This window comes from Pelobates fuscus, chromosome 1 (assembly GCF_036172605.1).
Source record: "Pelobates fuscus isolate aPelFus1 chromosome 1, aPelFus1.pri, whole genome shotgun sequence".
In the NCBI taxonomy this organism is placed as follows: Eukaryota; Metazoa; Chordata; class Amphibia; order Anura; family Pelobatidae; genus Pelobates; species Pelobates fuscus.
Genome location: NC_086317.1, coordinates 10,729,026 through 10,746,561, shown reverse-complemented (window position 1 = coordinate 10,746,561; position 17,536 = coordinate 10,729,026). Strand labels below are relative to the sequence as shown.

The window sequence follows — 17,536 nt, the reverse complement described above, 5'->3', positions numbered from 1 at the left end:
TGTATAGATACTCAGTATCATTATACAGAGCGACATGATTATTATCAGTGTATAGATACTCAGTATCATTATACAGTGCGTCATGTTTATTATCAGCGTATAGATACTCAGTATTATTATACAGAGCAACATGTTTATTATCAGCGTAAAGATACTCAATATTATTATACAGAGCGACATGTTTATTATCAGGGGAAGATAGATACTCAGTATTATTATACAGAGCAACATGTTTATTATCAGTGTATAGATACTCAGTATTATTATACAGAGCAACATGTTTATTATCAGCGTATAGATACTCAATATTATTATACAGAGCGACATGTTTATTATCAGGGGAAGATAGATACTCAGTATTATTATACAGAGCGACATGTTTATTATCAGTGTATAGATACTCAGTATCATTATACAGAGCGACATGTTTATTATCAGCGTGTAGATACTCAGATCATTATACAGAGCGACATGTTTATTATCAGCGTATAGATACTCAGTATTATTATACAGAGCGACATGTTTATTATCAGCGTATAGATACTCAGTATTATTATACAGAGCGACATGTTTATTGTCAGCGTATAGATACTCAGTATTATTATACAGAGCGACATGTTTATTATCAGTGTATAGATACTCAGTATCATTATACAGAGCGACATGTTTATTATCAGCGTATAGATACTCAATATTATTATACAGAGCGACATGTTTATTATCAGTGTATAGATACTCAGTATTATAATACAGAGCGACATGTTTATTATCAGGGGAAGAAAGATACTCAGTATTATTATACAGAGCGACATGTTTATTATCAGTGTATAGATACTCAGTATTATTATACAGAGCGACATGTTTATTATCAGCGTATAGATACTCAGTATCATTATACAGAGCGACATGATTATTATCAGTGTATAGATACTCAGTATTATTATACAGAGCGACATGTTTATTATCAGTGTATAGATACTCAGTATTATTATACAGAGCGACATGTTTATTATCAGCGTATAGATACTCAGTATTATTATACAGAGCGACATGTTTATTATCAGTGTAAACAGACTAGTGACTACATTAGTATGTGGATACTGTGGTGTATACCAGCAGTTCCCTCTAGGGGAGCTTTGCACGATGCACAGTTTGTCCCTAACCAGTTCCTGTAGGAAGTGTGCAAGGCATGCTGGGATGGATACACCCCCTTGATTTGCTCTCTTCCCAGTGTGTGCATGGAGTTCGGCCATGTTGGGTGTATGTTACAGCAGGAATGTGTATATCAACAAAGGGATCGAGCATAATATGTGACTTGTGATCAATAAATCCTGGCTGATTAATAGACGGTATGTTATTGTAAGTCAGCTATCATCAAACATAACAGGTACTTAGTATTATTATACAGAGCGACATGCTTATTATCAGTGTATAGATACTCAGTATTATTATACAGAGCGACATGTTTATTATCAGTGTATAGATACTCAGTATCATTATACAGAGCGACATGATTATTATCAGTGTATAGATACTCAGTATTATTATACAGAGCGACATGTTTATTATCAGTGTATAGATACTCAGTATTATTATACAGAGCGATATGTTTATTATCAGTGTATAGATACTCAGTATTATACAGAGCAACATGTTTATTATCAGCGTATAGATACTCAGTATTATTATACAGAGCAACATGTTTATTATCAGCGTATAGATACTCAGTATAATTATACAGAGCGACATGTTTATTATCAGCGTATAGATACTCAGGATTATTATACAGAGCGACATGTTTATTATCAGCGTATAGATACTCAGGATTATTATACAGAGCGACATGTTTATTATCAGTGTAAACAGACTAGTGACTACATTAGTATGTGGATACTGTGGTGTATACCAGCAGTTCCCTCTAGGGGAGCTTTGCACAATGCACAGTTTGTCCCTAACCAGTTCCTGTAGGAAGTGTGCAAGGCATGCTGGGATGGATACACCCCCTTGATTTGCTCTCTTCCCAGTGTGTGCATGGAGTTCGGCCATGTTGGGTGTATGTTACAGCAGGAATGTGTATATCAACAAAGGGATCGAGCATAATATGTGACTTGTGATCAATAAATCCTGGCTGATTAATAGACGGTATGTTATTGTAAGTCAGCTATCATCAAACATAACAGGTACTCGATATCATTATACAGAGCGACATGTTTATTATCAGGGGAAGATAGATACTCAATATTATTATACAGAGCGACATGTTTATTATCAGTGTATAGATACTCAGTATAGTTATACAGAGCGACATGTTTATTATCAGTGTATAGATACTCAGTATCATTATACAGAGCGACATGTTTATTATCAGCGTATAGATACTCAATATTATTATACAGAGCGACATGTTTATTATCAGTGTATAGATACTCAGTATTATAATACAGAGCGACATGTTTATTATCAGGGGAAGAAAGATACTCAGTATTATTATACAGAGCGACATGTTTATTATCAGTGTATAGATACTCAGTATTATTATACAGAGCGACATGTTTATTATCAGCGTATAGATACTCAGTATCATTATACAGAGCGACATGATTATTATCAGTGTATAGATACTCAGTATTATTATACAGAGCGACATGTTTATTATCAGCGTATAGATACTCAGTATTATTATACAGAGTGACATGTTTATTATCAGTGTAAACAGACTAGTGACTACATTAGTATGTGGATACTGTGGTGTATACCAACAGTTCCCTCTAGGGGAGCTTTGCACGATGCACAGTTTGTCCCTAACCAGTTCCTGTAGGAAGTGTGCAAGGCATGCTGGGATGGATACACCCCCTTGATTTGCTCTCTTCCCAGTGTGTGCATGGAGTTCGGCCATGTTGGGTGTATGTTACAGCAGGAATGTGTATATCAACAAAGGGATCGAGCATAATATGTGACTTGTGATCAATAAATCCTGGCTGATTAATAGACGGTATGTTATTGTAAGTCAGCTATCATCAAACATAACAGGTACTTAGTATTATTATACAGAGCGACATGCTTATTATCAGTGTATAGATACTCAGTATTATTATACAGAGCGACATGTTTATTATCAGTGTATAGATACTCAGTATCATTATACAGAGCGACATGATTATTATCAGTGTATAGATACTCAGTATTATTATACAGAGCGCCATGTTTATTATCAGTGTATAGATACTCAGTATCATTATACAGAGCGACATGTTTATTATCAGTGTATAGATACTCAGTATCATTATACAGAGCGACATGATTATTATCAGTGTATAGATACTCAGTATTATTATACAGAGCGCCATGTTTATTATCAGTGTATAGATACTCAGTATTATTATACAGAGCGACATGCTTATTATCAGTGTATAGATACTCAGTATTATTATACAGAGCGATATGTTTATTATCAGTGTATAGATACTCAGTATTATACAGAGCAACATGTTTATTATCAGCGTATAGATACTCAGGATTATTATACAGAGCGACATGTTTATTATCAGCGTATAGATACTCAGTATTATTATACAGAGTGACATGTTTATTATCAGTGTAAACAGACTAGTGACTACATTAGTATGTGGATACTGTGGTGTATACCAGCAGTTCCCTCTAGGGGAGCTTTGCACAATGCACAGTTTGTCCCTAACCAGTTCCTGTAGGAAGTGTGCAAGGCATGCTGGGATGGATACACCCCCTTGATTTGCTCTCTTCCCAGTGTGTGCATGGAGTTCGGCCATGTTGGGTGTATGTTACAGCAGGAATGTGTATATCAACAAAGGGATCGAGCATAATATGTGACTTGTGATCAATAAATCCTGGCTGATTAATAGACGGTATGTTATTGTAAGTCAGCTATCATCAAACATAACAGGTACTCGATATCATTATACAGAGCGACATGTTTATTATCAGGGGAAGATAGATACTCAATATTATTATACAGAGCGACATGTTTATTATCAGTGTATAGATACTCAATATTATTATACAGAGCGACATGTTTATAATCAGCGTATAGATACTCAGGATTATTATACAGAGCAACATGTTTATTATCAGTGTATAGATACTCAGTATAGTTATACAGAGCGACATGTTTATTATCAGTGTATAGATACTCAATAAACATGTCACTCTGTATAATAATACGGTGTATCTATACACTGATTAGGGATCGACCGATTATCGGCCGATATTTCGGTATTTTCAGCAATATCGGTATCGGACAATATAGATACCGATAATACATACCAAGACCGTCGGACCCATTACAAGCCCGGCGGTCCTGGGGCCGCCCGCAGGTATCGCTTACTTACCTTTGCAGCAGCTCCCTTCCGCTCCCCAGTGTAAATCTCGCGAGTCCTGCGGCCGTCAGAGCATTGCCACGGGTTACCATGGCAAGTCTCCGCGCGGCATGCAGGCCGTGAGATTTACACAGGGAGCGGAAGGGAGCTGCTGGAAATGTAAGTAAGGGCTACCTGTGGGCCCAACACTGCTCAGTAAATGCTACTGGACCACCAGGGAATGCCATAGCCCCCCTCCCTGGCCAGGTAACAAGCAGGGAGGGGAGACAAAAATAAACATAAATAAAACATACATATTAAATAAATATAAAATTTAAATAAAAAATGCCTCCATCTCTTCCCTCCATTTTACACAAATTACATCCCTTATTTTACACAAATTACACCCCTCAGTTAAGAAAAGGGATAAATGAGTCATTTATTACACATGAGTTTACAGAGGAAGAGGTTCTATTTCAACTGTCAAAAGTAAAGACAAATAATTCAATGGGACCTGATGGAATACACCCAAAGTTATTAAAAGAGCTTAGTGGTGTACTAGCAAAACCATTAACAGATTTATTTAACCAATCATTAACAGGAGGTAACAGTGTTACAGTAGGTAAGTTATTCTGTATGGACTAAAAGTAATTTTGTAAGGCAAATAAAAAGTGTATAAACAATTTTTATAATGCAGGAATGTAGGGAATTAAAGTACACTATATATATATATATATATATATGTATTAAGGCCTTTTGGCCTGTAATTGTGGGAGGGGTGTATGACACACCTCTTCCCTACTTAAGGGACACCCCTTACCTGGCTCCATATCGTTCGAGGTCAGCGCTGCATCATTTCCACTTCCGGGTCATCCAGACGCCATTTTACCTGATTACTCCATGAGGTTTTTTAAGCAGAGCTGTGTCAGGAATCCAGCCACAGGCTTTTCCGGCCTACCACCTTCTTTCTTCAATCCATCGCCATGGATGGTGTCCAAGTGACTCACAAACTGTAAGTCAACCTACCCGTTATGCCAGGCATCAGTCCCACGGCACCATGCACGGGTCAGGTCCTCACTTTACGGCTGCATTTTGTCTAAGTCTGTGCTAAAACCATTGCATGTTCATGCATATCATTCGTTTAAACCCCCTACCGGTCTTTGGGTGTACTACAGGCTTCTTAGACATTATCGCATTTCATGTACAAACCAACGAACCACTGCATTTTCGCCTACACACTGACCCCTACCGGTCATTCAGTGTACTACAGGCTTCTCAGACATTATTGCATTTCATGTACAAACCATCGAACCACTGCATTTTCGCCTACACACTGACCCCTACCGGTCATTCAGTGTACTACAGGCTTCTCAGACATTATTGCATTTCATGTAAAAACCAACCTTGCTTCATTTAAACGATTGTCATTTCGGTTTGTGTTTTCTGCTCGGCACTTATTCATAGTATATTCTATGCACGATTGCTGTTCGCATTAAAATGCATACGGTTAAGCTATTCATGCTAACTTCTGTTTCCCTTCATACTAAGATTCGGTTATTCTGCTATGTATTCACATAGATCTTTTTCGTGAGTTACATTTCATCATTTCATGTATTTACATTTGGTTAAAAAGTTGCTTGGTTAAATAGACAGACCATTTTCATGCTATTTTTAAGGTATCGCTTATTACATCAGGGTATGAAACCAGCTAACATTTCTGTATAGACATTGGACTCCCACGCTTACTGGAGTTTTTTTTTTTTTTTTATAATTATCCATTTCATTACAATTAAATCAGCCTACGTTACAGGCCTCATTTCTTTGTTGTTAACCATGACACAAGGATTTAATTCCTTTTCATGCATACTCTGGTTGAATCACACGTACTGATCCAACCAATCATACGTTTCCTGCACAGTAATCGGTTAAACTTTCAAATACTTATTTTACACGATCTTAGGTTGTCTATTTTGTTTCAGTTTGCTTATTATATATATATATATGGTTTTAATAATAATAGTTATTTTATTTTACAATGCAGATATTACATGTATATTACTGTTATGGTTAGCCTACATTACGGCTCCTTTTTCTGTCATGCTCGTACAACATACCACGAGTTCAAGGACACGGTCCTATTTTCAAAGAGTATAATGGAGATATGATGTTATTACAACCATGTACATTACGATTACATGGCACTAACTATTCAGGCCATTTCTTATCATACTCATACGATATACCACGAGTATATAAGAACACGGTCCTACCTTCCACAGAGGGTTTCGGGTTGAATCACACGCATTGGTTCAACCACTCATACGTCACGTTACAACATTTTCTGCACAGATTGTCATTTCACATAATTTCACATGGCGTTTACAAACTCAGGCCTTTTCTTGACACACTCAGACAACGTAACACGAGTATTCAAGAACACGGCATATACGTCTCACAAGACTTTCGGTTTTTGAATCACACGTTCTGGTTCATACATTCATACGTCACTTTACAGCAACATTTATGATTCTGCATATTGTCACTTCACATTAAAAAGTCCCTTGCATTCCCAGATCAGTTTAGTGACATGCATATCATCTGATCACCTTCCATATATACACATTACACGACCAATCCCCTGCTGCCAGGTATCGGACTCAGCGTAACGCTTGTCACCAAGCATGGGCAGTCATGTCACTATCATACTCATAGATTTTACACCTCCCACACATACTGCTAGAAGTCATAATCACAGCCTATACAGATTACACAGGTCTCACAGGATCCATTCTCACTCTATCCCTTTTTAGGTTTATCCAGGTTTTCATACCTGTCGAATCTCAAAACTTCATACATACTACCAGGTACGTAAGCCTGCTCACGTTGTAGTTCACATACGTTTCATTCTTCTAGGCCATAGAGTACTGGCAAGTTAGGGGTATAGGCCCAAATAGGTACCTCCCTTCTTGGCATTTCTGCCTATCGTTTAGTGGTCCGCGAGGCCAACACCCCGCCTCAACGTTTCGGAGGCAAACGCCATCGGGCCACACGTGAGTTAGCCGCCTCGCAATATTATAGAGAGGGCCTCACCTGTCACTCCCTCCCGCTGTTTTCTTTTACTATCACCGAGAGGCCTACGATTCCTGCCACTACGATGGGTGGCCTCAATAACCCCTCGCGCCAACTCATAGACAGAGCCTCTCATAGCCACTTGGCAACTAGCAGGGCCTCACCTGTCACAAAACAAGATTAATTTTTCGCCTTTCAGGCCTAGTTAGCCTGCCAGTATCACCCCTGGGGAATCGGTCACTACACCCCTTACCATGGCTGGGATGGCCGCTGCGACCCCTCCAGCACTGGTTGAGTTGCAATCACTTTCTCCAGCCATCTGTTTCAGGGCACATGCTAAATCTGTGTCCAAATAAAATGTATCCCAAAACTATACTTAACATCAATAAACATTTCTGTACTTACGACATTACTGCCACATCATCCATCTAGACATTTGGTGGAATTCATTATCTCGGGTCTATCAGAAGGATTCACACAGGCCTCATACACATGCCTTCCGGAATCCTGGAATGTCCTAATTTACAATCCGCACAACAACCCTACAGCGGTGGAGGACTTCCTATGGGGGCCCTTCCAGTCCCCTCCGTTCACCACATGGCGGACAAACCCCATCGGTATTGTCACGGGGAAATCTTCTCACAAACAGAGACTTATCATTGATCTATCAACACCTCACACCTCTGCCACTCCTAGTCTGAACTCCCTCATACCCTCTGAGGAATTTTCACTGCAATATTCCACCATAGATCACGCCATTATGGCTATCATGCAGGCAGGGGCCGGAGCATGGCTCAGTAAGACTGATATCACAATGCTTTCAAGTTACTGCCTATCCACCCTACACTGTGTCACCTGCATGGTATCAAGTGGGCAGGGAACTACTATTTTGCTCACGTTTAACATTTAGGTTCCAAAGTAGTCCGGCCATTTTCGACGTATTCGCCGAAACCCTATGCTGGTTTTATTAAATATAGCCAGATGCCCTACAGTTATACATTATCTGGATGATTTCTTACTGGTCGAGGAGAATATTTCCCCTCCCAGTAGCCTAAAAGAAACCATCAGTCTATTCGAACAGGTGGGTGTCCCAGTCTCCTCCACCAAGACTGAAGGACCAGATACCTTCATGCAAGCTAGCCTGCCACGCCCAAGGTAGAAAACATTCTGATCAACATAATCTCTACATACAACTCGGTACTTGCAACCGCAAGAATTACAGTCTCTGCTTGGGTCACTGAATTTTGCCATTTGCATCATACCTCAAGGCCGGGCTTTCATCTCACAACTCCTTTACATGTTTCCCACTTTTAAACATGATGGACACAGGTCACCCCTGGATACCCAAGCCACGGCAGGCGTAATTATGTGGAGGAAATTTTTAACCACCTTGAATGGTAAAAGCATGTTCCTTCCAAAATTGTCTGACTCCTCACCTACCATTTGGTCAGACGCGGCGTCTACCACAGGTTTTGCAGTTTTTCGGGAACTAATGGCTTTGGGGCAGCTGGCCTTCAGAAGTTCAGGACCTGGAGGGTTTTTCCACTACCTCAGCTCTGTTTGAGATATATCCCATTGTGACGGTTGCCGTGGCATGGGTGCATTTATGGGCAGGTTCGTCTGTACGTTGCTACTCAGACAACCAAGTAACTTGTCACATTATAAACAAGGCCGATCCAAATCACTGACTATTATGAGATTCTTGAGGAAACTCACTTGGCTGGCTGCATGTCATAATTTTCTCTTGTTTTGTATTCATGTTCCAGGTGTATGTAACACTGCTGCTGACAATTTGTCTCGCTTTAATTTCCAGGCTTTTCGTCAAATACTCCCGCCAGCCGCACTCACAGCCACGAACACCCCACTATTCCACCATCTAGTAATGGACTAGATGCTATTATGCAACATAGCAGAACATTGTCCCAATTAGCACTGTCTACTAATACCCGGGAAACTTACGATAGAGCTTTCATTTGATTTAAAGATTCCTTTCTGAACACAACATCTTACAACCTTTCATCGTGACATCCTGGTTGGGCTTTGCTTCTTTTTGCCACCTCAAACTCAAACTATCATACAACACAATCAAACCATATCTGACAGGCATCCAACATCACATGCTAACTTTACAACCAGACAAATCAAGTGTCCTTCCACCAATTAAGAACATCCTTAGGGGTATTCAGAGATCCGAACCCCCACGTACGGCCCAGAGGCTACCCATAGATTTCCATATTTTTAAAGACTTATACAATTCACTAGATTTAAACCCTTTGCCAACAACACAAACCTCATCGTTAAAACCACCATATACGTAGCCTTGTTTATGGTTTCTTGAGACCAAGAGAATTTACCGCCATCAGCACAACACAGTCCACTCACATCCTACTTCATTCACACTTAACAAAACACATGGACTATTATATCTTGACTCTGCCTCACTCCAAAACCAGTCAACATGCACTTTCAGTAGAGGTTAAGTACTATCCTACTCACAACAGGTGGAGCCCCGTCAAACTACTGGACTCATATACCCAGCATAACAACGAACCACCATCTCAACCACTTTCAGTCTACACGGTTCGGTACTCACTACCACCACCTTTATGACACACGTCAGGTCTTTACTTACACAGCTGGGCCTCAAATCAGCTATTAACTATTCGGGCCACTCCTTCCGCATAGGAGCGGCCTCCACAGCATCCAGTGCAAACATTCCAGTTTATGTTATCAAGTCACTAGGGCGCTGGAAATCATCGGCTTACTCTAGATACACACCTAACCCGGTACAAGAAGTAAGAAATGCCTTTCAAGACATGTCTGGTTAAAGTATGTATATTGCTGGTATGTAATAAATTTGATTTTCTACTTTTGCCCTCTTTATTTACAGGCCTACCTCATCGTCGGTTCCGGCACACCACAACCGACTTGCTCTTTTAATACCATCCTACACTTATCAGTGTTTGTATCTTCTGTACTATCATGAGCCCTTAACACAAGTATTAAGGCCTTTTGGCCTGTAATTGTGGGAGGGGCGTATGACACACCTCTTCCCTACTTAAGGGACACCCCTTACCTGGCTCCATATCGTTCGAGGTCAGCGCTGCATCACCCTCCCACCCACTCCTCATTATTAACTCCTTTTCTCTTTACATTTCTTCTTGGTGGGCCCTCTTTATTTACAGGCCTACCTCATCGTCGGTTCCGGCACACCACAACCGACTTGCTCTTTTAATACCATCCTACACTTATCAGTGTTTGTATCTTCTGTACTATCATGAGCCCTTAACACAAATATATATATATATATATATATATATATATATATATATATATATATTTGTGGTCGGCTATATTAAATAGTGAAAACCTTGTGATGGGGTTTAAGTCGGTGTGGTGTGCCGGAACCGACGTAGGGGGTAGGCCTGTAAAAGAGGGCCTCCCCAAATGAATTGTATGAGAGGGAGAGGTGGGTGGGGTGAACAGCGTGCGTACGGCAAGGTAGGAAGGGGGGAGTGGCGTTCATATAGGAACGTTTAACTCCTCCCACAAATACAGGCCTTACGGCCTTAAACTTGTGGTCGGCTATATTAAATAGTGAAAACCTTGTGATGGGGTTTAAGTCGGTGTGGTGTGCCGGAACCGACGTAGGGGGTAGGCCTGTAAAAGAGGGCTAAAAGGAATGCAAGAAAACCCACTTATAGCACTATAATTATCATGTAAATCCGTTGCCTTACTTCTTATTCGTTAGGAATGATCCTATAAGATGTTGCTGACTTTTAGTGACTCTAGTTATGTGTACCGGCATACAGCTATTGGGTGTCGTGCTTATGAAAGGATGTGCTAAAATAGGAGTCACCCCCTACTCTAAAGCCAGGATTATGAACGTAAACCGTGTTAGAAGTGATTAGGGAGTGATTAGTATGGCAAGTGTCATGATTGCCTGGTTTGAATGTTGGCGTGACATGACATAGTGTTTGTACCTTCTTAATCCTCCTTGAGGAGACATTACTTGCCAGCCTGATTAGTTGTGATCGTGGAGTTGTAGGGATCTGGAACCCTTGTACGAGTGCGGGCACATAGATTTAAGCCCTGGTTGTGAGGCGACCAGAACCTTCGGAAGGTTGAAGGCCCGGAGGTTTGACACTAGGTTTGTGTGTCATGGATACTGTTAGGGAGTCTGATACTTCCCGGGATTCTCAACTGCGGATGTATATTATAGTAGGGTGATGCCCCAACTATCTATTCCTTGATATTTATATAGGGCATTCAAAAGACGGTTTGGAAGGCTTGTCATAAGGTGTTATTGTAGGTCATTGGTATGGTGCGATAGTGCTGTATGAAGCTGAGAAAGGAAAAAAAAAAGTGGCAAAATGGTAGAATAGACTACAATTGGATGGAATGTCTGAGCACGTCGTGCCGTCACTGAGTCATGGAAGAATGTCATGTTCCAGTAGAACGTAAATTTAGGTGCACTAGAACAACGCTAGTCCCAGTAGCTGGGCGACTGAACGAGGATGTATAAATGCGGGTATGAAGTGCGTAAAGTGATCGGCGAATCGGGTGTTGTCAGATGGGAGAGGTACAAGGACAAGTGAATCTAGGACGGGAATCCCCAAAAGCTGTGGGGATGCGCCACCCTGGATAGTGGTTCCACTGTACACTTGGGAGTAGGTCGGAACCAGGCGGGATGAACACTTAACTAGAGCACAAAATACCCCCCCCCACCTGAACAAGAATGTCACGCCGAAGGACCTTCTAACACTGGCACCGTGGAACGGTCTGCGAACCATGTAACCCTAAGGACTGAGGACAAACTAAAGTGTAGAATATGGTGCAGACCGCTATGCAGTCGGCCTAACCACCAACTGGCCTGTATGACCAGGGTCCTGACCGTAGATGCTGCTGCCCCTATCAGTACTTTCCCAATGCCGACGTTGCTTTAGGTGGGAAGACTGAGCGATACTAAATCGGCAACCACAACCAATGTTTGTAGGGACGAGTGGCAACGTGAGGAGTTGGCGATGTCCGTCCTGCTAGGCCAAGTGGTTACACCTGCCCGTGACATAACTACCATCCTTAGAGATATAGTAAGGAGAGAACTGGGTAATGATATGCAAGGCAGAGGATGCGACAGAAAGCGGAGCAGACAGAACAAAGCTGAGACAGTGTTTATTAGTATCCTGGTGTTCCACATTAGATAACAAGAGATTAGTTGAGGAGATGGGAACAACTAGAGCGCACTGTGAGAGTGACCCCCACCTAGTGTAGCACCCGTGAGACTAACCACCAAGTGCAGGACAGACTTGACAGCCATGGAACTTTAAAGCTCAGACCACATGAATTTTTTACAACATATACGGGCAGACGGTCTTACCATGAGCCCCGAGGCAAAAGGCACATACATGAAGTAACCCACAGTTGGTAGTACTACAAATGCTAGAGTTAAAATCGGTGCAGATAAGCGGGTGAGAACCCAGACCGTGAGGAGGGGTATAAGGTGCAGTGGGGGGCCACCTCTGCGGGGTGGGTGGATGGAGCGAGCGCGAGTGGAGCGCCAGTATGCGCCGGGCTGGCGTTCTCCAAGGCGGATAGTCTATCATTGAGGGACTGAAGAGTGGTTAGAATGGTATTCAGACTTTCTATTACGGCCGAGAGTTCTCCTTGTGGGCTGGTCCCTGACCCGGAATCTTTTAGGATCGATTCAGCGGTTGTACTAGGGAGGAATGGTTCGTCTCCCATATCACCCTCTTGGGACATACTGAAAAAGAACATCACAATAACAAAGCATTGATTAATAACCAAACAGTAGAATAAGCATAGAACTGGCTGGCTAACTAGTGCCGAAGCGAAAAACTCTCTACCCCATGACAGGTGAGGCCCTGCTAGTTGCCAAGCGGCAGGCGAGAGGCTCTACCTATGAATTGGGCGTGGGGCTCGTGCCACTAGCGTGGTGGCGGGGTGTTGGCCTCTCGGTGACAGTAAAAGATCCCAAAACGTGTGGCCGTGTCAGGTGAGGCCCTAGCTATGAACCCGATAGGTGGGCTGATGCGAGGCTCTAACTATGATTTGGGCCGAGGGCAAAATCTCCGCGTTGAGATTGGGGAGTTGGCCTCGCGGGACCAGATCCGTAGTGCAACTAAGGCCAGCAATCTAACCCTAAACAGCCAGTTCTCTAGCCCTAGACGGGGGCTTGATCAGGGTGGAACGTAAGGTATGTAGCAACCGAGTCGAGGTTGACATGAACCGTGAAGGTACGAATTACAGGGAGAGAAAAGAAAAGAAAACAAGACGAGGAGGAACTGTAGACCAGGGATAGAAGACAGAGAAAAGAATGAACAATTCAGTGTAGATGTCAGAAAATGTGGATGATAGCGTAGTAACCATAACCCCAGAAGGTAAGGAAGAAACTCAGTATGGCAACTAAATAACCGGAAAGGCATTGTGCCAAGAAAAACGAGATAGTAACAGATGAGGAGAGGGTGGTGAAAAGAGCGAGGCTGTATGGAACAGGGTGATAGTCCATAGACAGCGAGTTTGATGAAACGTATGACGAGTAATCGAGTAGTGCCGTGGCCTGACGAGGCAAGGCGGGAAATCAAGCCCCCGTATCCCAATACCCCATCGTGTGAAGGCGTAACCTTGAAAAGGTGGTAGATTAACCAAATAAACGAAAAGTACAAGTACCTGATTGAAGCGAGGAGACAGAACGAGCCAGTAATCGACTGGCGATAGAATGCCGTCTCGAACCTGAAACCAAGGTGCAGTTTAAAAAAAAAAAAAAAGGACAACCCTACAATCTAAGTGCCTCTAACCGTAATAAAACAATGCTGAATATGTAGCAAGCAACGCAGACAGGAACTGTCCCTAGGAATCCTACTTGGTTGTTTAGTTAATTTAATTTGTAAACCTATGGTTTATATGATGAGAGTTCCCTGTAAAACCTGCTCCCTGGCCGGATGCCTGCCTGATTAATACACGTCTCCTGTGTGCCTGAGGTGGCCGTGGGAAGCCTAATTCCCATGTGAGACACGAGCAGTATTTGGGATTGCACAGTAGAGGGTGCCCCTGAGCATCATCTCCCTGCAGCACACAATAATACAGTATACACTGGGAGCTGTCTGAAACAGGCAACACAAATCTTTCACTTCTTGAAAGATTCTATTTTAGATTCTAAAGATCAATGCCATAGCAGGACGAGATCTGGTGTGCTTTTATCTCAGATAGTCTACTCTCCAGGGGTGTCCCTAAAGAATAACAATGGGCTGCCTAGTGACGGAGATCACTGGCCATGCCTAAGCTGTGGCTTTGGTGGCCTTAAGGGAAATCCTGCTCTATATATATTGCTTTTGATTAGACTGCTCCTTTTAAATGTACACTCCAGGCACACTTTGCATCCTACAACAACTGAAGTGGATTTGTTGTGGCCCCATAAATATGTTCTATCTTCTCCACATTCAAATCTCTAGTTAAAAAAAAGTTTGCAGATTTCTATAGCATTACCTCACCCCTATGCATACAGTATATAACTTCTTCTTACAAAGTAACTTCCTTATTAGAACTACTTTGAGCACATTACTCCACGCCACATCCAATTACTGTCCTCATATTTTCTGTCCCCTTTCTGCTTAATGTGACTTTCACTACTACATTACCTATGTAGTTGTGAAAAGTCACAGGACAGTGATTGGAGTTAAGTCTCTACAGAATGCTGCAAAACATATTTGACAGTTTAATTGTCGACCAGCAAATAGCCCGAGCGCGGCTATTTGCTGATTACCTTAGCGTTCGTTTGTTCGTTGCCCGAGGTGGAGCGGGGGAACTGAGAGAACGCCGGACCGGAAGAGGCCAGGACCGGAAGAGGCGAGGACCGGAGGAGCGTGAGCGAGGACCGGAAGTTCGGCTGTCACTGAGAGTGAACAGCGTGCGTACGGCAAGGTAGGAAGGGGGGAGTGGCGTTCATATAGGAACGTTTAACTCCTCCCACAAATACAGGCCTTACGGCCTTAAACATATAAAATATTGTCAGTTTTTCTAAGTATGGTAAACAAAAAAATATTTAAAGGTAGATTTTCTTTAACTCCCAGTACCTTTCCACCAGCAGGTCAACCAGGTATCTACTACAATTTCAATAGCACAACCTTCTAGTATAAGTGGTAGAGGCTAGGAGTGATATAAAAAGAGTAGTAGATACTGGGCACAGCCTTCAAGTGACAGAGGTAGTGGGGGGGGGGGGGGGGGGGATAACCGTGGAATTTTGTGCTGCATGTGTTTAGAATTTATGTGATGTACACAGAATCTGTAATTTGTTCCTCTAGCATAAATGCAGATACGTGAGGCTTTATGGACTAAAAGGAGTATACACAATTTTCCTAATAAAGGGGTGAATGCACACAAAATACTTAATTTCTTTGCAATCACCATGACACCCGATGGTCATATTTCTTATCTATTATGCAAATATTGTCTATTTTTTCTAAGTATTGCAAACAATTTATTGTGACCAATTTCCTTTAACTCCCAGTACGTTTCTTTTAGGTGTATTTGTCAGGAGAAGTGACAAGAACAGAAATACATGAAGCAAAGCTATGAAGAAATCTTTTAATAACAGAAGCAAGGAGTCCAACTCTAATAAATCAAGCATTTTCTTAGATACCTATATGTTCTCAAATGAGACAGTAAACATAAACCCCAAACCTTTCTCATGTTCTGAATGTGGAAAATGTTTTGGGCAGCATTCAACTCTTGTTACACATCAGAGAATTCACAAAGGAGAGAAACCATTCTCATGTTCTGAATGCGGAAAATGTTTTATTCATCATTCAGACCTTGTCAGTCATCAGAGAACTCACACAGGAGAGAAACCCTTCTCATGTTCTGAATGTGGAAAATGTTTTGTCCAAAATTCAGCGCTTGTCCGTCATCTGAGAACTCACACAGGAGAGAAACCATTCTCATGTTCTGAATGTGGAAAATGTTTTGTAACCAAAGCAGACCTTCTCCGTCATCAGAGAACTCACACAGGAGAGAAACCATTCTCATGTTCTGAATGTGGAAAATGTTTTGTCCAAAATTCAGCGCTTGTCTGTCATCTGAGAACTCACACAGGAGAGAAACCATTCTCATGTTCTGAATGTGGAAAAAGTTTTTTCGCCAAAGCAGAACTTCTCCGTCATCAGAGAACTCACACAGGAGAGAAACCATTCTCATGTTCTGAATGTGGAAAAAGTTTTTTCACCAAAGCAGAACTTCTCCATCATCAGAGAACTCACACAGGAGAGAAACCATTCTCATGTTCTGAATGTGAAAAATGCTTTGGGCAACATTCAAAACTTGTTAGACATCAGAGAACTCACACAGGAGAGAAACCATTCTCATGTTCTGAATGTGGAAAAGGCTTCATCACCAAAGCAGAGATTGTCCGCCATCAGAGAACTCACACAGGAGAGAAACCATTCTCATGTTCTGAATGTGGAAAATGCTTCATCACCAAAACAGAGATTGTAAGTCATCAGAGAACTCACACAGGAGAGAAACCATTCTCATGTTCTGAATGTGGAAAATGTTTTGTCACCAAAGCAGATCTTCTCCGTCATCAAAGAATTCACACAGGAGAGAAACCCTTCTCATGTTCTGAATGTGGAAAATGTTTTAGGCAACATTCAGAACTTGTCAGTCATCAGAGAACTCACACAGGAGAGAAACCATTCTCATGTTCTGAATTTGGAAAATGTTTTAGGGATCACTAAAGTCTTGTCAGACATCAGATAAGTCACACAGGAGAGAAGCCTCTTTAATGTAGTAAATTTGGGGAATGTTTTGCCAGTAAATCAGAGCTTGTTAGTCATCAGAGAACTCACACAGGTGAAGTGATTTTATAATGCATCTATGGATTAACATAAGAATAAAATGTCTTGTATCGTAAAAAAAATCTCACGCTCACACAATAAATAGTAATTTTGATAGTAGCAGTCAATGTACATATGATGTATTGGTTATGGCACCCCCATGCTATCGTCCGTAGGTGCCTAACCTGCACCGCTAACTCTGCTCCACTTGGTTGCGGAGTCACCGGCAACCCAGTTTACAACCCAGGATACATTGTGGTTGTATGTTCTGGCTGTTACAAAGTATAC

At 41.7% G+C, this 17,536-nt stretch overlaps 1 protein-coding gene across 1 annotated transcript; it reads left to right on the top strand.

Annotated features, from left to right (window-relative positions):
* Positions 1–3,777: 3,777 nt before the first annotated feature.
* On the top strand, positions 3,778–17,289 carry LOC134601723 (gastrula zinc finger protein XlCGF17.1-like). The gene is made up of 2 exons (XM_063446230.1): positions 3,778–3,881; positions 15,939–17,289. The coding sequence occupies exon 2, from the start codon at positions 15,989–15,991 to the stop codon at positions 17,147–17,149; it is 1,161 nt and encodes a 386-aa protein (XP_063302300.1). The 5' UTR covers positions 3,778–3,881; positions 15,939–15,988; the 3' UTR covers positions 17,150–17,289.
* The last annotated feature ends 247 nt before the right edge of the window (positions 17,290–17,536 follow it).

Bases quoted from the DNA above. Each gene is read 5' to 3' on its own strand.
- LOC134601723 (XM_063446230.1), top strand. From the start codon at position 15,989: ATGAAGAAATCTTTTAATAACAGAAGCAAGGAGTCCAACTCTAATAAA.